Here is a 22,815-nt window from a genome sequence, read left to right as displayed (position 1 = left end):
GAGGTCAACACTCATCCTCCGACCAAAGAAGAAATGGCGGCCCACAGATGTTCAGATGACTTGCCATGAACAGGCAAGAATATTTCTTTCTCGGATCTCTTCTCTTTTCCTGAGTGAAGAAGTTGACATGTCATCCATCAAACGGTAAAGCGTAAAACGTGTTATCCATGTCTTCAGTTGTGTTCTTTTCTTGGAGTCATTGGTTCCTTTAACATGCTTGATATTGCTGCATGACGTTTCTCCCTCCACACGCGAGATGCAAATTGATGTCTTCAAGGTCGATCTTGCCGGCCCTGGCCACTGGCCAGTTGCCGAGGTCTGGTGACCAACAACAGGGAGAAGGGAAGCAAAAAATAAATAAATAAATAAATAAAATGATCCAAAAAATATTATTAAAAATTCTATCTCAGCATTCATCATATCATATAGGACGGCTGACTTCCATGGGTGGCACCACTACCACACCAACGTCGAAAAGGGCCGCAAGGGTTGCTCGAGCCTCAGCGACTCACCAGCCACAAACCCTTGCCTAGATTTGGGCAAGGACCGACGACCTTCATGTAGATTTGAGGGGGAACAGCGGCCACCGCTGAGGCCTAAACAACCACCGCCGGTGCTTTTTGTCGATTGTGAGCCAGCATCACCAACACATAGGCCCCTATGTGTTTTTTTTTTTTTATTTTGTTTTAGTTTCTATTTTCTTAATTATAATCCTATTTTATTGTTTAATCGAACTTAACTAAGATTTGGGGTAAGAAATTAGGCTTTTCCATCGTTTTGATCTTACACTTAATGCTTTAGTTTTTGTAACACCACCTAGGAGAAACAAGGAAAAAATCTTGTCAATATTTTTCATTAGTTAAATTGGACAGAGTTAATTAAAGCGATTGATTGCACCAATTTGACACGTATTAACACTTGATTGCATTTTTTGAAAATTTTAGAACTTAATTGTATTTTCGTGATAAGTTTTAAGATTTTTTCAATGCACAAGAAAACTAGAGAGCATTGCACGGCTAATAAAGTTAAGCAAATTCAGTAAAGGACTATTGATTTTTCTAGACGTGAAGTAATAAAACCCACACTCGTCTTAGCATCTGATGATGGGGATCGGGGAAAATGGCTATAGAGGATCTTCATAATTGTTGAACATACCTATGTAATCTAATATGAAAAAATATGTTGTTCCACCTTTAGCAATTAGATTATGAAGTTTGTGCGTCACGATTCTAATTTACAAACAGACTTTGCTAGCATAACAGTTTTTAAGTGAGTGTGAGAATAACAGCATGTTGCAGGCCACAAATTTTTGGAGGAGTGGACCCCACAATTATTTCTAAATTATTTGTTATTTATTTTTTATGCATCGTGACATACTATCAATATCAGGGTACATAAAAAATTGTCACACAAGCATACTCCTTTTACGTAATCATTAGACATGCATATGCAATCTGATATACATCAAATTTCAATTACATTTTTAAGGGGTTTCTGCCTTCTTACTCTTTTTTGGATGACAGTACTCGAGGTCAACACTCATCCTCCGACCAAAGAAGAAATGGCGGCCCACAGATGTTCAGATGACTTGCCATGAACAGGCAAGAATATTTCTTTCTCGGATCTCCTCTTTTCTTGAGTGAAGAAGTTGACATGCCATCCATCAAACGGTAAAGCGTAAAACGTGTTGTCTATGTCTTCAGTTGTGTTCTTTTCTTGGAGTCATTGGTCCCTTTAACATGCTTGATATTGCTGCATGACGTTTCCCCCTCCACACGCGAGATGCAAATTGATGTCTTCAAGGTGGATCTCGCCGGCCCTTGCCACTGGCCGGTTGCCGAGGTCCGCCGACCAACAACAAGGAGAATGGAAAGAAAAAGAAAAGAAAGAAAAGAAAAATAAATAAAATGATCAAAAAAATATTATTAAAAATTCTATCTTAGCATTCATCGTGTCACGTAGGATAGCCGACGTCCATATCATCAATTTCTAGCTAAAATTAGCCGGATGGACCGAATTGACACAATTACAATAGGTTTAGAACTTTTTTTTGGTAATTCTCCTTACGGGATACAAATTGATGTCTTCAATGGATGCATCACGCCCGATCTCTATCATGAAATCTTTCTTTCTTCTTCGCCAGGTCGTATCATGGAAGGGCCCAAATCCTCTAATCAAAGTATCTAAACAAAAGCAAAATTTTAGCATCTCTAGAAATCACCTGCAGAGCGCATCTACCTCTTAAAGAAATCCTGCAAAATGTCCCCTCTACTTTCTTTAACATAAACCATCAAAATAATTCAAGACCCGTATAAATCAAAGTATCTAAACAAAAGCAAAATTTTAGCAGATTCAAATACGATCTCATTTCGACCAAAAAAAAAAATACAATTTCATTCACAGAATCATTCAACTTCAAGATAAATATTAACCTCCAACCTGTATCTTCCTATTGATAACCGAAACGAGCCAATGAGAGCTACCCAAAGATGTGAACGAAGGAGTGCACTTCCAGGCCACATCAAAGATGCGAACAGCCAGCTACAAGCATGGCACATCACCAGCCCTATAATGAGCACAACAATATAGAAATTCAGCAACACCATAACACGCAAAAGGCAACGCTTCGAGTCCTGGACCTGAACTTGACTAATGTGAATAGTTGGAATATATTCGGTAGGAGTCATAAAACTTATCACGAAAGTATACTCGAGTCATTCAGTTAACTCCGTCAAACTTGGCTAATGAAAAATGTTGACAAGATTTTTTTCTTTTTTAACATTTTCTCTCTCCTACGTGGTGAAGATGTAGCTAAAACGACGTTATTTTGGTCCAAATATGTTTTTAACATAATTTTAACTAAAAATAAATTAAAAAATAAGCTAGAAGAAGAAGAAGTAGCAACAGCTAGTAGTTCGCCGCCACCCCACCATTGTTGGGAAGGGTGGCGATGGTGTGGGAATGGCCGGCGGCACTCGTCCAAATTGGCGAGGGTCAACGGCCCTTAGTACTAGTCGAGGGTCACCAGGCTGCGGCCGAACATTCCCCACCATCGTCGGCCCTTCCCGGCAGTGGTGGGCATCGGCAATCCTCACCGCCTGGCTCTAGCTTCGTCTTCTTCTTTTTCTTTTTTAATTTTAGCAGATCTTTTAATTTAATTCAAGTACAAATTGTACCAATATTTGGACTACAACGACTTCATTTTAGCCTTAAATTTCATGATTTAGCCACAATATTGCCACGTAGGAGAGAGAAATTATTAAAAAAACCACGTCAACATTTTAGTTGGCTGAGTTAGACAGAATTAACGGAATGACTCGATTGCATCAGTTTGATCATTTTTAGATTTGATTGCTCCTTTTGTAAGTTTTAATGTTTAATTGTACTTTCATTATAAGTTTTAAGACTTTCACTATGCATATCTGGTGAAAAGTTTAACAAAGGGAGTAGCAAACCTACTGACTCAGCAAGTGAGCACTCAAAGTTTACAATCATCCCAATAATCAAAGCATCTCGAGCAACGAGGGAATAATACATAGTGCCTGGCCAAGCCTCCATATGATATGGTGTCGTATCACGATCAAGTTAAGCACCTTCAAATTTACATGATATACACATGTGATTTGATCAACTTCACGACCTGAGAATTGTGTAGAGGTTGCACATTGCAGCCTTTGTGTAAGTGCGAACCTCGGCCTGGTGGTTCACAGAGGCTCTGGGGGAAGAGAGAGAGAGAGAGAAACAGTTTGACAGGCCGGGGCATGTTTGTGGTGTGTGATGACACGGCGAAGAAAGGCAGCGCTAGGTTGGTCGTGACGGCGAGGCGGCTAGTGCTCAGGTTAATTTAGGATCTCTAATATATTCTAAAGAATCATTTAATATGCAAATTATTTCGAGGATAAAGTATATTCTCATCCATGAACAAATTCGCTTTATTTTGTTATGATTGATCTCGAATAATATGTCAATTTAGATCATGTAGAATATTTGAAATAGTCACAAGACCCGCGACTTACATATATGTGAAGTGCATCGTACTTTATTAAGAGGGTCGATGTCACTCAGATAATAGCTAAGTAGTGTCCTAATTATATCCTCATTGAATTAAAGTTCAAACCAATTGATACAACTGTCTTGTACGATTACAAATTATGAAGACCAACGCCACAAAACTCGCGCAATGGCAACAATTTTTAGATAATAGCTAAGTAGTACGAGTTATTATAAATACAACTATAACAATGGCGAGATTTGGTCATGCTTAGGGGACTTTGACTTGAATCTAAAGCTGAAAATATTAATTGGAGAGGTAAATAGGGGTGTTGAAAATCTAAATTCGAGACCTTTTGCTTTGATACAGATTTTGTGTGATTACTGTAAACTTTTCTAAAACTTAAATTGACATATGGATGCGTGATTTAATAGTTAAATATTGGGATACGTGCATTATAAGTCCGAAAGTTCAACTGAGTTCTAAAACTTTCAAAAAGTGCAATTAGGTCCTAAAACTTATCATGAAAATGTAATCTTGTCCTAAAACTTTCGAAATGTGCAATCAAGTACTACAACTTGTCATGAAAGCGCAATCGAGTCTCAAAACTTTTAAAAAGTATAATTAATGGAAAGATTCGATTTTATCAATTTGATAAGTTTTAGATTTGATTGCATCTTTTGAAAGTTTTGAGACTTAAATAATTTTTTTTATAAATTTTATGACTTAATTGTACTTTTTAAAAGTTTTAAAACTCAATTACGCTTTTATAACAAGTTTTAAGACTTTTAACATCCTTAATTATTTTAACACTCCTCTCTCGATCATGCGCGGGAGGGTGCTACAAATAATTGGACTCTTCACCTCCAAAATGTCCCCATCAAATCAACAAAAAATAAAAAGGAATGGAAAAAGGCAGAAAAAACTAGGACTGGCTGAGGTGGTCTAGCTTCTTAAAATATGTTGGTCCAGCACATACCTCCAATTACAATTTAGCATGCATGTACGTGCAATGACCAAACATTTCACGGAAACTTCCTATGGTCCAAAGCCATCGCTTCCAATATTGACCCAATGGACCAGAAAAGTATTCACTTGAACCATCACCCACTCCGTATAAATCTCCTAGAGAACGCCATCGCAATTCAACTTCTCATCTCTCTCTCTCTCTCTCTAATGGCAAACCCTCCTGAGAACCCCAAGAAATTGCTCAAGGTTCTGTTCACCCACGAGGGCCGCGACTCCCCGAAAGAGGTCCGCAACACCCTCCTCGTCGTCGCCACCCTCATCGCCGCCGTCACCTTCCAAGCCGGGGTCAATCCCCCCGGCGGAGTCTGGCAGGACAGCTCCGATGGCTGGGTCCCCGGCCAGGCCATCTACGCCTCCCAAATGGTTCCGTTTTACGTGTTCTTGGTATGCAACACGCTCGCGTTCTCGTCGTCCATCAACCTCATCATCTCCCTCACCTGGGGCTTCCCGTTCTTCCTCGAGGTCGTGGTGGCCACCGTGTCGATGGTCGTCACGTACGGCTCGGCAGTCTTTGCCGTCACTCCCAAGTCGCCCAGCCATTTCCGGTGGCTGCTCTTCACCGGCTTGGTGCCGTTCTTGCTAAGGCTGGTTATCCAGATGGGCAAGTACTACGTGTGGCATATGTCTAAGTGAAGTTAATTCGTCCGTTAGTATTATTCGTGTAATCTAATCTTCAGCCTCACCTTGCTAGTGAAAATCCTTAACTTCGTTGAAAGTTTTATAATTTTCTTTCCCTCTATTTCTCCTTTGTTCATCATGAAAAGTACAAGAAGGAAGTGGAACTGTATGGGTAAGTTAATGGATAATGACATTGACTTTCCAAATAGATGTCCAGTTGATTTGAAATACGATGAAGTGGGGAGACAATTTGATGATGGGTGCCAACAAACATTCCACTTGAGCGATCTAGTGATTGGCTGGTTGTTTGCTGGATCGTACGGATTTTAGAAGCCTTTGCATTATTGACTTAAATTCTATTCTTCTTCTTCTTCTTCCTCCTCTCTCTCTCTCTCTCTGGAATTTACCAAGTGGGCTCATTTAATTTGGTCCGAAAACATTTGGTCTAATCCAAAGAGCTTTAGATATGGAATTCACCATGCGGAAATTAAATACTTGTATGTTAAAAAGGAAGTTTAGAAATAGAGAGTGTCAATTCATTGGACGTGGAGAGCAGGCCAAAATGGAAGAAAAAAAAATGAAAAACCAAAGAGAGGGGGTCGGGGGTTGTGGGGAAGAAGCATGATAAGCACAAGAGGATCTTCATCCATTCCACTAGTTCTTACAAATACAACTATAACACCAATGAGATATGGTCGCGCGTTGGGGGCTTCCGCCTAAATCTAAAGCTAAAAAATTTTAATTGAAAAGGCAAATAGAGAGCTTGAAATTTTGAATTCGAGACCTTCTATTTTAATATCACGAGAAATTTTCTGCGGTCACCACTAACTTTTCTAGAAGCTTAAATTATTATATGAATGCGTGATTAAATATTTAAATGCTGTAACAATCGTCTCTCAGATAAAGGGTTGCAGAGAGCTACAAATAATTGGACTCCTCAAATCAACAATAACAAAACAAAAGGGAAGGGAAAGTTAATAAGTGCAAGGAAAAAAATTGCGAACAAGATTTATAGAAGATTCGGCTTGTGCACGCCTACTCCTCCTTCTAACTCTAGTAGCCCAAACAGGCTTAAATACTACCTTATAATAAACGTAGGACATGCGACCATGTAGAACTTGATTCTATAGTAATTTTGTTAAGGTGTGATTCATACTATCCATTAGCATGAAGACACTAGGTTTGCAAGGGGACAACGCCCCCTGGACGCCAAAAGGGTTTTTTTAGCTTGGATATCTATTTTATTGATAGTTCAGCCTTGGGCCTATGAGTAGTTATTGTTGTTATATATAATCTCTTTCTCTTGTGATTAAGAGTTGGAGGTACTAATTATGGTGGAATCCATTGCTTGGATGTAGCCTAGTTAAAGGATGAACTAGGATAAATATTGTTACTTGATTTGTTTTTCTCGCTTTTACTCTATATTTAGTTGTGATTGTGCACCTAATCCCAACAAATCTTGGCATAGAGGATCTTGTTCATCGGAAACCGTATGCCAGGGGAGCCTCATGCTCTGTACCGGTGGTAACTGAATGCTAAAAGTCAGCCCTGTTTGGGTAAGGCTTTGTGCCGTTCTTGCTAAGGCTGCTGACGTGTGGCTTATGTCTAAGTGAAGTTAATTAATTAGTTAGTATTAGTTCTTGTAGTCTAATATTCAGTCTCATCTTGCTCTGAGGATCAAGTACAGAGTGATTGGAATTAATTTCATCAATATAAAGCATATCTTCTTCTTCTTCTTCTTCTTCTTTTGGAATTGACCAACTAGGCTCATCTAATTTGGCCCGAAGAAGACATTTGGGCTAATCCAAAAGGCTCTAACAATGAGACCTGATCCGTGGGCTATTTTGGCCTGGTCTACCGAAGAAAATATGCACAATATTAGAACCAAAAAGATTTCGCCCAGCTCAAGCCTAAAAATTGTTGTCCACACACGTCAACATTCTACATGACCAATAAAAACAATTCATAAATATTTCATTACCCTAGAATATAAAAAAATTACAAGTGTATAATGTATGTACAACATAGTTTGTGTGTAGAATCATGTTTTCATTAATGAAGGGTGATATAGGCATATACTAGGAAAAATATTTGGACTAAAACTTTTGGCATTGCTCAAATGAAAAGAAAAAATCAATACAACCACAAAATTAAGGTTAGGTTTTAAAACATTGAATGAAAAAGCGTTCCGATCTTCTTTACTATTTACCTTCGTCATTTGTATAGATGCAATAACTATGAGATATAGTGTTGGAAATCAATTTATGACTTTTCGGTCTATATGATGTTCCTTTGTAATTATAAACTACAAATTTTCAAGTTAAGTAATATAGTTGTCTCTTCTTGATAAGAATAATACTTCTTAGGAAAGTGGTGTATCCATTCAAACGCGAGTTGCATATTTTCTTGATAAAACAGTCGTTTTTTTATGAGAAATATAATTTTGGCTTGTAATAACCTAGCAGTTAATTTCATAAACAAATTTATTTCTCCACGTTTGTTTATTTACTAGCTTAGACAATATTAATTCTCTCATCCAAAGACATATAGATCATATGTATGCTAAATGAATGAGTTTTAATTGTTGTTGAAGATCTTTCCAATATGGTAACTCCAGCTACTTTCATTTAGAATAGGAAATATATGTTTCCTCGATTGGAAATGTTTTATTGACAAGATTGTCAAAGACGGTACAATTTCAACCGTAGATTCACTCATCATTACTGCATATTTTGCATAAAGCTCTTATTGATCGAGAGATCGTGTGATAAAAAAAAACTGTTAATATTGTCAGACCGTCAGGCTAGCAACTCCCTTGCTCGATACAACAAACTATAACTTTAAGTAATAACTAGATGTTTATTTACATACTTTAAATTCTTATAAAAAAACATGTAATAGGTACTTATGATATTATAAAATTTCCATTAACATGTTCCATCCATCCATCAAATCATTGACAATCTAACAATCTAGATTTTGAATTTCTCAAATAGGTAAGTAATTGCCAATGCCGTGTATATGGTCGCGTTCCTAGAGAAAATCAATTCTAACAAATCCTACTATTAATAATATTTCTTAGTATGGGAATGGGTTAAATGCAAATTATGTGAGTCTATCCACAACAATAATGAGCATGACTAAGTATTTACCTATTTATAGAGCCCTTCATCTCTTACTGAACCACGCCTTATCCGACTGAATTTCTTCTTTCTTACTAGTCCTACAAGTGCTTCAAAGCAAGACCTTTTTGAAAACCTTTTCTGACATGCATCCAACAATCATGTCTCATATGCTACAACCTTGCATGGAGATAAGTATTGGATTAGTGATCTACCAAAAAATTTCTACGTCCGTGGTGCTGCATCCTTGGTAAGACCTCTCTCTCTCTCTCTCTCTCTCTCTCTCTCTCTCTCTCTCCCTCGCAGACAAACGTTGGTTATAACCTCTTGGATATCATTTTCTAAATAACAGGACAAGACATTTAGATGGCTAGGAGGAGAATTATCATAAAAGTCCTAAACTTGTTCAATTGTGCAAATTCAGTCATAAATCTTTTGCATTTGTGTCAATTCATTCTATCCGGCCAACTTTGCCGGAAAATTGCTGAGGTGATAATTTTTAATAATATTTTAATATTTTTCAAAACATTTTTTAAATTTTTTTCCCTGTCTTCTTCTTTGTCCAGCCCGGCTAGAGGCAATAGGCTAGGGTTCCGGCAACGACCCAGAAGCCAGATTGGCGCAGCCTCAAATGCCGCCTGTCGCATTGCTCACGAACGACCTCACGTTCCCCATCGTTCTTCTCCAGCTGCTTGCCACTGGTGATTGAGCTCTCCCCTTCCTCTCTCTGGGGTTTTGAAATTTGTTTTGCCCAGTTATGAAAAAGAGGGAAATTGTAATAGGTGGGTTTGGGTTTCCAAGTTAGAATCGAAACCAAAGCAAAGAGACGGAGTTGCGATTCGAAAGCACAGAGGGAAGGATGGATTGAAGAATTTCACCGGATTTTCGAGATTTTGCTTTCTTCGGATTTTGTTGATGAACAAGTTTAATTTTGAAGGAGATCAAAAGAGTTTTATGAAGGTTTCGCCCTCATAAGCATCAGATATATGCTCGTTCAATATTTTTATTCCACTCGGTGATAGTGTTGGGGATGCCAACCATAGGCGCGCATCGTCGAAAGGCAAAGCAAGAGCGTCAGATGGAGTTCTCCGTGAGTGCTTATTACCGAAGACAAATTCGGTGATCGGCCATCGATTTTGATGTGAAGAAGTCATAGGTGTGCTTTTTGAGCATGTAACTTATTTAGATGATTTCTCTCATTATCTAAAGCGTGTTTTGGTTTGAAGTTGTTTGAAATGTAATTTGGTTTGAAGTTGTATTCTTTCAATTGAGATGTTTCTCTCTTGTATTTCGATCGAGAAAGTCAATGAAATATTATTTTGACAAAAAAAGTACCTCAAAGTCTAATTCTATTGTTCATCACATTCACTAAATTTCCCAACAATAACTTTTGATCGGGTTTTTTTTCCCCAATTTATAGAGCTCTAAATTCAAATGTTGCACTCGGATCATGTGCCTAATTAGATCCATCCCCGCATTAAAAGCCCTAATCCGAGGCCCGCCACTCTCACAAGTCTTTTCATTATGTCCTTTTTGCCAAACATGATTAGATAATTATGCTGTAAGCACGTCAACAAACATTGTTGGAACGACGGATTAGAGTAAAAGCAAAGTTAAATTGAAAAAGAAAGAAGAAAAATAAAATAAAATAAAAAATGAAATTGCCAAGTGCAAAGAGATAAAATGTCCAGTCTCTCTCTCACACCAGGACCAGTTACAGGTTGCCCATGATTGCACATGTTCCATGTCTGCTTTAAGAGAATCGGTACAACTGTCAGGTTAGAACAAAACCGCAATAAATACTACAAATAGCCACGACACAACATAACACCCCAAAAAAAATCATTACAATATTCCTCTTTTGTCCCTTTCTGACACCCCACAGTCAATTGCCACCAAGTAAGCCTTGCCATCGGACGCCCCCCCCCAAAAAAAAAACAAGAAAGAGCCTTGCCAGTTCGCCACTCTAAAGTTTGCTTTTACCAATTTCTTTCCAAGTATGTGACAGCTCTCTGACAGTTCTATGATTTATCCAGGACGGGTCCTCCATGTATAAATAATCATTAGTATTTTTCTCCATATTTTTCTGTATTTTTTTTCTAACAAATCGTTTACAGTATATCCTAGCATACGAAACCGAAAAACTTTAAGATCGATGAACGTGATTTACTCTTTTAGCCATTGCCCCTTCTCGACAGCTCATCCATGGCCGTCAAGTTCTCGGCTTTGCCATCGAATCCCACGGCCATGGACGAGCCATGATCGCGGGATCTAGAGGCATTGCCCTAAGTTTGGAAATTCGAGACTCGGGCTAAAATGGTCTTTCCTTTTGAAAACCTGTTTGCAGTATGTCACATTAGTTGTTAGATTGATCTTGGTTACACATAACAACACACAAAATGTTATGTGTTGACGCAAAATCAAATGTTATCTCTAGCTTGCACCATAATCAAATCACAATCATAATATCCGTGTGATTAGCAATCCGAGATAATTATGGTTACTAATTCTGTTGTTGATATTTATTTCTTGAGACTCTTTTTAAGTGTATAATATATATATATATGGAGTTGCTATACATTGTAATATGCAATTGAGAAATCAAGATACACAATTCTTGTATCTTCTTTGCTCTCTATTTTTTTTTTTTTTATTGGCTGCATCTCTTCTTTTATATTGGTATGAGAGGAGAAAAAGGTGAAAGCCCATCGATTCAAATATGAGTAACTCTTGCAATTGCTATTTTCGGTCTTCTCTCTTCTCCATCTATCGAAAAATGCCTAGTTGGAACAAATTATGTGATTTGGTGCACACGAATCCTACCATATATTTCAAGCCTCTAAACTAATTTTTGTTATAAATAGCACCAAGCTGGCATCACCTATCCATCTTTCTCAACTAGACCCACAAAATAATGGCCAAACAATACTCACTTCCAACCTCAACTACAAAGCCTGGCGCATTCGAGATCAAACAGCTCTTGATTGGATCCTAAATACATCTACAAGTTCGATAGTAGCATAACTCACCACCACAAAACTTATACATCAGTTTGGCCCTACCTAGTCAACACATATGCTTCTCAATCTAGTGCTCGCTCCTCTTTTCTTTGAATTTAACTCCAATCCACGAGAAAAGTAAATGGGAGTGTGACTGAATATATACAGGAGGCTACCCAAGATTGTCGATCAATTACTAACTATTGGAAAAGCTATTTCTGCTGGAGAATACCAGACCCACCTCTTATGGGGTCTAGGTTCATAATACCCAACTTTTGCCACTACCCTCTTGGCCATTTCCACTTACCACTCTTTCCAAGAATGAGCTACATAGTATATTGCTATCTCATGAGGGCTGTTTTGAACTTTTGCTTTGGGATTTTGGTCAACCACCTCTAGTTGCATTTGTTGACCATGGTACATCACCAACTTTTGCATTTTCTAAGCCAAATTAGCAATTTTTGCCCACCCTACAACCAAAATCTACCTATGGCTTGAATTATCTACTATCCACCCCGTTTCTACTCCTGGTCATTTCTTTTTTCGATTTGATGTTGTCGGTCCATACAAAACCCTCCGCTACATTAACTTCCATTTGCCCATGCTACCTCCAACTAGTTCCCTGACTCCGGTGCTACTCATCATGTCACCGATAGTACCGTTGGCCTTATCGGTATCACTCCTTACACAAGCTCTTAGCAACTCACTATGGTTGATGATGTCTCTCTTCCCATCACTCATAGGTATTTTGCGTCTTCCACGCCTCCTTCCTTTATCCTTAAGAATGTTTTAGTTATTCATAATATCACCAAAAAATTATTATCTATTTCTCAATTTTCCTTCGATAATAACTATGTTTTCTTATTTTACCCTACATATTTTCTTGCGGTGTGCTTATGTACGGGCAAATCCTTCTTCGAGGTAACCTTGATTTCGGCTTCTACTATATCTTGACCTCTAGCTCGGTAACTTCTCTAGCTGCTTTTCTATCTTCTCACACCAGTTCACTCAATACATGGCATCACCGTTTGGGACATGTCTCATCGGATATTGTAATTCATCTTTTACAATCAACAAGAACTAGCTTTTTACGTTCTCCCTCTTTCATATCTATGGCATGCACTCTTAGTAAAAGCCATCGTCATCCACACCCTCCTACCCATTCTAGGGCTACTTCCCCTCTTCAGCTTGATGTTTGGGGTCCATCCCCTCTACCTTCTTTTTTTGGTTATAAATATTATGTCTATTTTATTGATAACTTCTCGCAATTAACTTGGCTCTATCCCTTCACATCTTGGGATCAATTTTTCAAAATTTTTGAAGTATTTCATGCACTTGTGGAGACTCAACTATTTTTCATCTACATGTGCTCTCACCTTCTCAGTCATGGTATTCATCAACGTACCCTTTTTTCGTTCTCTCCTTTTTAAAATGGGACTGTTGAATGCAAGCATCGACATGTAGTGGAGACTAGCCTTGCTCTCATGACCCGAGTTGCCGATCGTTCTTATCTTTGGGAATTTGCCTTTGAGACTGCAGTTCACATGATCAATCGGCTTCCAACTCTTGTTCTAGATAACTTTTCTCCTTGGCAGATTTTTTTTTCATACCACTCCTTGTGTATCTTTACAAGTATTCGGTTGTGCAACATTTCCATACTTATGACCTTATTCCCCACAATAGCTAACTCGTCACTCTCGAGCGTGCATCTTTCTTGGTTATCCTCCAAGATACCGAGGCTACCATTGCTATTGTCCTCGGACCTGGAATACCTACATCATTGCTAATGCTATATTTGATGAAACCATGTTCTCATTTCAACAAGCTTCAGATGCATCTCCACCGGCACCACTTGTTGTGTTGCTAATCCAAATACCAGCACCGCCTCCGCCAATCGTTCCTATCGAGCCCCGCCGATCATTAGACTCCATTTCGCCAGCTCCATTGTCCCCGACAACATCTTCACCATCTTCAACTCAAGTCCCCATCCCATCGTCTCCACCATCATCGGTAACATCATCACAAGCTTCTATTCACCATATGGTTACTCGAATTCATGATGGCACCATCTCTCGCAGAATCCTAAATGGAAATCACACTTTCACTCTTACGGCCGCTATTCATCCCGACATTGAGCCTACTTGCTTTTCTCAAGTATCACAAGACCCGAAATGGAATGCTACCATGGCCGCCGAGTCCACTGCACTTACCTAGAATAACACTTGGGAACTGGTTCCACCACCTTCTCATGCTCACCCTATTGGTTGTAAATAGGTCTTCAAGGTCAAACTTCGCTCCAATGGTACACTAGAATGCTACAAAGCCCGACTTGTTGCTAAGGGATTTCATTAACAAGTTGGCATAGACTATAGCGAGACATATATCCCAGTGGCTAAACTAGTCACCATCCATACTATTCTAGTATCGCTTACTTCGGAGGATGGTCTATCCGACACCTTGATGTCTCCAATGTGTTTCTCCATGGATATTTATCTGAATAGGTGTATATGGCCCAACCTCAGGGATTTGTTAACCCCCAATGGTTTCATCATGTCTCCTCCCTTCGTCCTTCTCTTTAAGGTCTAAAACAGGCTCTATCAGCGTCTTAGCTCTTATCTTACCAACATTGGTATTTGTATCTCCCGCGCCAACTCGTCCTTGTTCATTCAACGTTCTGCATCTTACATCATATTCTTATTAGTTTATGTGGATGACAAAATTCTTACCGACTCTCCTAATGCTCCATTGCTAGCTCTTTTGTATGCTCTACATGGTGAATTAGCCATAAAGGATCTCGGACCTATTCACCGTTTTTTGGGTGTTGAGGTACAATCTTCCTCCGACGGGCTTCATCTACATCAAGCTAAGTTTACTCATGAGATTCTACATCGCGCAAAGAAGTCCGATGCTCGCTCTGTTACCACCCTATGTTCCACCGATGAACCATTATCCATTCATCAAGGGGAGCTTTTACTTGATCTTCTACTTTACCGTAGCATTGTGGGTGCCCTCCAATACTTAACTCTAACCCGGCCTAACATTGCATACTCAAGGAATATAGCTTGTCAATTTCTTCATGCTCCTACCACCGCACACTAGCAGGCTAGGAAACGCATTTTGCGATGTCTAGATGATACTCCACATTATGGACTTATCTTCACTCGCACTTCTTCTATAGCTTTTGATGCATTTTTTTATGCGGGGTGGGCTGGTGATTGTGATGATCGTCGTTGTGTTGGTGGATATTGTGTTTTTCTCGGCCGTAATTTTATCTCTTGGTGTTCACGCAAATAACGAATTGTAGCACGCTCTAGTACTAAGGTTAAATTATGCTTAGGTTATATGGATCGACTATCTTCTTCGCGATCTTCATGCTCTATCGCCTCATCCACCCACACTTTGGTGCGACAATCTTTACGCCATTTATCTTACGGCGAATCCTGTTTTTCAAGCCAATACAAAACATGTGGAGATTGATTATCATTTCATTCGTGAGTGCCTTGCTCGCGAACAACTTTATGTTCAATATATCTCCTCTGCTGATTAGCCTGCAGACATTCTTACCAAAGGCTTGTCGTCTACTCGATTGGTTTCGTCTATTAGGATCCAAGTTGATAGTTCAGCTTGTGGGGGATGTAAATCAAACATTATCTCGAGCTTGCTCCAAAATCAAAGCACAATCAGAATATCTACGTGATTAGCAATCTCTACCTCGCAGAAGAATCAAATCACAATCATAATATCCGCGTGATTAGCAATCCGAGATTGATTCAAATTATGGTTATCAATTCAGTTATCAATATTTATTTGTTGAGATTCTTTCTAAGTGTGTATATATAGGAGTTGCTAGACATTGTAATACGCAATTCAAAAATCAAGACGTACAATTCTTTTATCTTCTTTGCTATCTGTTTTTTCCGCATCTCTTCTTTTATCTTTATGGTTTCATTGCATGTAGTTTAGTGCAGCATAGGCTTCAAGTTCGATAGTTCCCACGTGGTACTCCTATGGGTCAAAGTTAGGAATATTGGCATGTGTATCTAGCTTATAAACAGCAAATTCCAGCCAAAGAAAAAAGAGAACAAGATTAATGCTGGGGTCAAGAAATGGGCGAAGAGACTCCCATTAGCCAGACTGTAAAGAAGGGTCTTCCATCTGTACAAGATCATTTGTCCTTGTACCCGAAAAAGAAAGAAACAGAGAGCGTTTCTCTTAAAGTCTAATTAACATGTTAATTGCTGACAACCCAAAAAAAAAAAAAGAAATTGTAAAAACTAGACAGCTAATTCTTGCTTCTGATGGGAAGCTTCGTCTTCATTAAAGCAGATGAGGCGGAGCTTCTGTGGTCTGCCGTCGTCTTCCATGGCGGCGAGAGGAGACTGCTGCAACATCTCCCGCTGGAGGTAAGAACAGTAGGTGTGGAATGCGGTGGGCGTCACGTTCAAGTTGAAGCCCAGGCCAAAGAGGAAATCCACTTCGAGGAAGTTCATCTCCACCGTGCTGATCCCACCGACTTTTGCGTAGTAGGCGTTATTGTAGTAACTGAAAAAATAAAAATGAAAATAGGGATTAAAAAAAAGTCAATTAAGGGAATTTAATTTAATCATCAAAAGTAATTCTAACGTTGGACCACGACAATTACGTATGCGTAACATGAAAGGTATGAGGTTTTATTTTTTTCTATACACTTGCCAGAGTATAAGTAGTTTTTAATTATGGTATCGCAAAATTGACTGCTTGTTGTTAAATCTTCAAATGGTATAGTTAGCTTTTTAATAGGGTTTATACCATTTTCAAAATTTCAAAGCGGTAACCCACGACATGTTTAAAATAAATTAATTTTTATCTCACAAAAAAATCTCAAATTTGATCCCCATGATAGGTTTACCTCAAACTAATCACCGTCTCATAAAAAATCTAAACAGGTTTTCCTGATCTGACTCCCAACGACTCAATGCTTGAAAAGTCTGTGGTATACTTTTTGAAGAATAAGAAGGGTGATATGTCGTATTTAGTAAATTCAAAACATTCGAATTATCCTATATATTGGACCAAAAGAAGCAAATATGTAACAACTTCGGTAGAAAATGCAACTTAAAGCAATGCCCTTTGAATCTCATCTGCTAGGAAGTAATGAATCATTCATTACTTTTCCAAAATTTGGCAGATTCCCCTAGTTGATTTCTTCTGTTTTCAGTTCTCTCTTTTTGACAGGCTTTCCAAAGAGATTAGAAAACAAAAATCGAACAGCTAAGCAATCAAACTCTGGTCAAAATCAACGTTTCCTGTTTCTGCGTCCGGAAGAAAACTCTATCGAATTAAAGAAAAAGGGCAATGGCTGAGTGAATAAAGACAGATTCTCAAACTTTGGAATCAAGAATTCACACCAGTACTCACAATTCTGACAGCAAAAAAGACAAGGGAGGGCACAAAAGGGGGGTCGAGGACAAACTCACATGTCGTCCAAGAACTTGGCGGCGACCATGACGCTGGTGATGAGGAGGCGGTGGACGTTGAGGGAGTTGATCGGCAGCGCGGGCTGCTGCTGCGCGAACCGCTCGAGGTAGACGTAGGCCACCACGAAGCACGACGGGCTGCAGTTGGCGTACTTGAAGATCCGCTCGAGGTAGCTCTGGATCGAGATCGCCGGCCGCGTCAGGCCATGGAAGACCGAGATCCTCTGGGGGGGATGGATCCGGCGGCCCGGATCGTTGGACTCTGCCACCTTCTGGAGCAGCAAGGAGAGGAAGGCGATGAGCCGGGGCATTGCGTCCGGGCTCTCGAGATCCGACATCGAAAATGGTCGGCTTCTTCTTCGTGCTGTGTCGTGTCGAGCTCGTGCTGTCGTCGTCGTCGTCGTCAAAGTTTGGTGCTAGTGATACTTCTTGCTGGTGCTCGTGAAGTTCGTGGCGTGTTTTCTTCTTTTGAAGTGATTCGAGTGTGAAACAGAGAGAGATTATATATAAGGTTTTACGGAACGGGTAAGGCGGTTGTTAATTGGGCAATTTCTTGGATTGACGAAAATGTCCCTGGCGGGTGTAGATTTTTTTTATCTCCCTGGCGGGTGTAGATTATGGCGATCATGTCCCCTGCGTTTTGAGCTGCGGTTCCTTCGATTCTCGAATGTTTGTGGGGGTCTGAGTTGGAATTAAATTATAATAATTTTTTTTAATTTTCCTGTTTTCAAACTTTGAATTCCAAAAGAGGGTAAAGACTCGTAGAGAGATGATGACCAATATCATCCTCAGCAAATTATACCTTACGTTCACAAATATCTATCTCAAGAGAAAATTTAAATTTTTTTCAAATTATACCTTACGTTCACAAATATCTGTCTCGAAAAAAAATTTAAATTTTTTTTTTAGGGTAAGGTATAATTTGCTGAGGATGCCAAAAAAAAAAAAATTCTCGAGATAGATATTTGTGAGCGTAAGGTATAATTTTATTTATTACTCGCATCTTTTCTTACTTTGAATTGATTGTGTTACCCTTAAGAGACCCCAACTTGAGTTGAAAAAATATCTTACTAACTGCTTCGAAAATTGAAATTTGATGTAAGAAATAACCTTAAATCAAGACTAAACCCTGCATGAGATAATGCGGTTAATTCAAAGCGATAAGGAGTGTGAGATGTCAAAAATGGGGTGAAAAAAATGCCATCCTTAAAAAAATTGAAAAATATTATCCAAAAACATAATCGATTATATTATTTGAAATAATTAATTAATAAAATATAAAGTATTTTCATTATCGATGATATTTTTGTAAACTATAAAATAATTTATCCTTCGAACTTACTTTTTATGTGTTCATGTTTTTTTCCCTCCTAACGTGTTAGAAATCAGGCCAACGGGATTGGGAACGGCATATGCCCATGGCCCCATCATGTGACGACATGTGAGTGTTGGCCTGTTGGGTGTCGGTTGTAGTCTCGGGTCCCACTTTTGTAAGAGGCTTGCTTTTAATGCCTCATGCAATTTTCATTTTTAATTTTTTTGTTTTTGTTTTTGGTGGGGTGAAATGACAAAAGCTGAGAGATCTTTGCATGTGTCATACCCGCAAGAGAGGGGCACGATCTTTGATTGTGCATGTGTTCGTGTGAATCTCGAGCAATTGGATTTTTGCTTTCTGACCAAAAAACAAAATTGGATTTTTCTGTGATTTGCACGACAGCCTAATACGCTAAACAAGATAAAAGTAAAAATTCAAAATGGGTTTTTTTTTTTCCGGGTTTAAATTTCGAATTTAGACTCAATTATGGGACATTATTAAAGTAATCTCACACTAAGGAAATGGTCTCTCATGATGATGTGGAAAGCTTGTGTTCGCAGCATGCTGCTTGCTACTTGGGTCGAGTCAGGGAGCATTAATGGTTGCCATCAGGTAAAGGTATGTGCAAATCATTTGGGTTTAAAAATTCGCCGTAACTCGAGAAGTTCTCCCTTTTTGTTCGGGGCTTAACACGACAAAAAAATTATAAATTGTTGTATTTGTGATAAATTTTTTCAGAAAAATAAAATAAAATAAATTGGTACACCCGTAATAAATTTAACATTCATTAGTTTTCGTTAGATTATATATTCAAATTGCTGAGTTAGATTATACTTGATAAGTGACGGGTGTATCAATTTAAGGTTTTTACCCTCCATTGGTTATGTATGTATTAATTTGGGGTAAATTTATTAAATGTATACTCATTTGAGATTTTCATGGTAAAAAATTAGGGATGAGGAAAAAGAGCTCATCGGCTAGGAACTTCCCGTGCCAAACCGACCGATTGGGTCCGATTTTTCGAGGCACCAGTCAAGTTTCGGGTTCCATAAAAGCGAAGCTAGTAATTGTTGGTCCAATTTCCGATTCCAAGGGTGAAACCACCCACGAGGATCGACATTTTTCCAACTTAATTTTATTTATTAAAATTTTTTGAAAAAAAATCATTTAAAATTTTAAATAATTAGGGGTATTTTTACACATTTAAAATATAAATATGTGTTTCAAACATATGCAACCGATTCTATTGAATTGCTCGGGAACCGACTACCCCTAAAAAAATTAGTTTGAAGTAAATTTATCATATGTATATTTATTTGGTATTTTTCGTGATATTAACCCTTTGTTTAACATAAGAAAGCTCATTTTAGATAAGGACATTTCTAACCAATGAAGTATCTCATTAATTCCGTGAATTACATAAGACGCGGCAATTTTCAGTATTACTGTTTGTAAAATCGAGGTGTTTTAGGCGGAACAAGTGAATTTTCCCAAGCTGAACTACTCTGGAAATTTCTTGACCAAAAAAAAAAAAAATAATAACCTACTCTGGAAATTAGCTTTTTTCCTTTTTCCCCAAATGAATTTAATACTCGAAAATGCCAACTTTTTTGTGCTCATTAATACAGTTGTCTAAAACCCAAATGGATCTTAGCTGTCCCAGATGTTAGAACCGTGGTACCCTCAAAAGTTGAATCTTGTTTTACAACACGACATTATCAGAAACACAGTTAATTAAAAAAAAAAACCCCATAATTTTTTTTTTTTTTTTAAAAAAGAGAGTATTATTCCAAGAATTAATTAGTGACTGCCCACCTGGAACCCATGCTTCTCTTGGAGTGAAGCAGGAGCAAAGCATGTCTTGAGGACAACAGGACATGTCTTTCTTTCTTTCTTCTTATTCTTTTTTCTACAATTAGACCAATTTTATTGGGATCAAAGAGCTTATTATGTATAAATGCTTTCATGTCATGTCATGCACCATTATGTTCCAAACTCCCATGTGATGCCCCATGTGATCGCTCCATACAAGATATAAGAGAGTTGTCCCGCGCGTAATATCCGCCGACCACGCACATAAATAAATGAACACATAATATTTAGACCAAAAAAATAAAAATAAACACATAATATGTTGAATATATCACGCAAGTTCAAATTTCCAGAAATAAGTATGGGAGAATTTAGCTAGATAAATGTGTTGGTTAAAAAATGTGAGTGGGGTCGTCGATGTTGCTGGTTGTCCACATCTCTTGTCGGAGTGAATGGGACGAGAGCCGGTTGGGGGTGGGGGGCCTCCTCGCCTTTTTTCACGAGAGTGACCCTTCACATGCGGACTAAATGTGCAGCCTATGTATTAAAAAGTTTAGGGCGCCCACATGGCAACATTTCAACCCTAGACCTGATCAGAAGTTAATTTTGGGAAAATTGTCAAAAATGTCATAAACCTATTACATTTTTATCAATTCAATCCTAAACGTTTTAATTCATAAACCTTATTTTGTGCCAATTCAATTTTAATCTTTTTACATTTGTGACAATTCAGTCCATCCCGCCAACTTTGGCCCGCCAATGCCGATGTGGATGTCGACCCGTCTTGACGTGAACAACTTTTACTAATATTTTACTATTTTTTGAATTACTTTTTATTTTCAATTTTCTTTTCTTTTTTCTCCTTTCTTTATTTTTTTCCCTTTCACTTCCTCCAGCCGGTCACCGGGGACCACCAGCGGAGGCGAGCCTGATCGGCACTGGGTCGGGTTGGCCTCGTTTGGCCACCTTGCCATGGTCGAGCGAGGGCGATCTTGCCTAGCGACGGCGAGGCGAGCCCTTGCAATGGTTGGCGAGGTCGCGCCTCGCCGGATCTTGCCCAGATCTGGTGCCTCTAGGGAGCTATCCGTTGTGGGTAATACAGAGGCAAGAAATTGGCGTCTTGAAGCCCGGATTTGAGTTTTAATCTAAGGGCTGACACTCGCAGAAGAGAAATCTTAGATGATGCAGGCTTCTTCAAGCAGGTTTGTGGCTAGGTTTTTATCTTCTAATTCAAGAGTCATGCAATATCGTGCTTACCCATCAGAAGAATATCGCACAAGAAGCTAGGGTTTTTTATCTTCTGAAAACCAGCGCTGGCAGGCGAGCTTCGCCGACCCTCGACTCCAACCGGTCATCAAATAAGGAATAAGAAGAAGATGAACATTCAAATACAGAAAAGGAAAGGAGGAAGAAGATTAACAGTAAAATGAATAATAAAAAATTTAAATAAATTTATTTTGCAAAAAAATTAAAATATTTTTAAAAATTACCCCATCAGCATCAACCGGTATTCGGACTGAACCGACACAAATGCAAAAGATTTAGGACTAAATGGACAAAATTAAAGGTTTAGGACTGAATTGGTAAAAGTGCAATAGTTTTATGACTTTTTTGACAATTTTTTCATGTTAATTTTTATACTTCTGGAGGGAAGTAGGTATTTCTTTTAATTATTTAAGTGGCTCCAAAGCTACTTTTGGAGAAAAAAAAAAAGCTTCATAAGTAGAAAAATAAAGTTGAGTAACCAAACGGATTTTTGCTCCAAAAGTTGCCTTACCAAATCAATTTCTGCTCCAGAAATACTTCTGGAATAAAAATTCTACTCCAAAAATGTTGTCATGTGCACCCTTATATTTTGAGTAAAAGCCACAAAAAGATGTCACACTATGTCTCTTGTGATATATTTACTCAAAACTTTCTTTTTGCGACACAAAAAACTTAAAATTTGTACTCGTGTGGTATATTTATCCTAAACTTGCATTCGTGTGACACATTTATTCCAAACTTTTTTTTGTGATAAAAAAACTCCAGACTTTGCATTCATTCAACACATTTACCCCAAACTATTTTGTTATAACACTAAAATTTCCAAATTGATCCGCGCCACACATTTACACTCCGCCAAGATTTTTTTCCTTCTTCCTTCGTCCTCACTGCTACTCTTGCCGCCACCCCCCTCCCTTACTGTTGCCATTGCCACCGTCGTGAAACCAAGGAAGAAAACAAAGGAGGAATTAAAGAAAACAAGAAAACAAGAAAAAACACACGATGAGTTGACATATTTTTGCCAGATGAGTGTTGCCGCACCGTTTGCTTTCAGTTATCCATGTAGGCATTTTTAGCAGCATTCGTTGGTGGGGGTAAATTTGTCACACGGGTTAAAGTTTGGGATTTTTGAAGTCACAAAAAAATTGTTTGGAGCAAATGTATCACATGTGTACAAATTTGGGATTCTATTTATGAGTTTTTGCCA

The 22,815-nt window shown here is 38.5% G+C and overlaps 2 protein-coding genes across 2 annotated transcripts; one reads left to right on the top strand and one right to left on the bottom strand.

Moving 5' to 3' along the window:
• Positions 1-5,112: 5,112 nt before the first annotated feature.
• LOC115726304 (protein ACCELERATED CELL DEATH 6-like) lies at positions 5,113-5,890 on the top strand. The gene has a single exon (XM_030656110.2). It carries the CDS (start codon positions 5,168-5,170, stop codon positions 5,651-5,653), a length of 486 nt encoding a protein of 161 aa, XP_030511970.1. The 5' UTR covers positions 5,113-5,167; the 3' UTR covers positions 5,654-5,890.
• A 9,910-nt stretch (positions 5,891-15,800) lies between these two features.
• LOC115726300 (cyclin-U4-1) lies at positions 15,801-17,698 on the bottom strand. The gene is made up of 2 exons (XM_030656107.2): positions 17,216-17,698; positions 15,801-16,301 (listed from the first exon to the last, which is right to left on the bottom strand). The coding sequence occupies exons 1-2, from the start codon at positions 17,551-17,553 to the stop codon at positions 16,034-16,036; spliced, it is 606 nt and encodes a 201-aa protein (XP_030511967.1). The 5' UTR covers positions 17,554-17,698; the 3' UTR covers positions 15,801-16,033.
• Between the last annotated feature and the right edge of the window lie 5,117 nt (positions 17,699-22,815).

Source organism: Rhodamnia argentea, chromosome 3 (assembly GCF_020921035.1).
Source record: "Rhodamnia argentea isolate NSW1041297 chromosome 3, ASM2092103v1, whole genome shotgun sequence".
Classification (NCBI taxonomy): domain Eukaryota; kingdom Viridiplantae; phylum Streptophyta; class Magnoliopsida; order Myrtales; family Myrtaceae; genus Rhodamnia; species Rhodamnia argentea.
The sequence above is the reverse complement of the archived record's forward strand: the minus strand, read 5'-3'. Positions and strand labels throughout refer to the sequence as shown.

Excerpts from the sequence above, each read along its gene's own strand:
- LOC115726304 (XM_030656110.2), top strand. The coding sequence starts at position 5,168 with ATGGCAAACCCTCCTGAGAACCCCAAGAAATTGCTCAAGGTTCTGTTC.
- LOC115726300 (XM_030656107.2), bottom strand. The coding sequence starts at position 17,553 with ATGTCGGATCTCGAGAGCCCGGACGCAATGCCCCGGCTCATCGCCTTC. Across the intron at positions 16,302-17,215 it reads GCCAAGTTCTTGGACGACAT|TTACTACAATAACGCCTACT; the intron begins GTGAGTTTGTCC and ends TTATTTTTTCAG.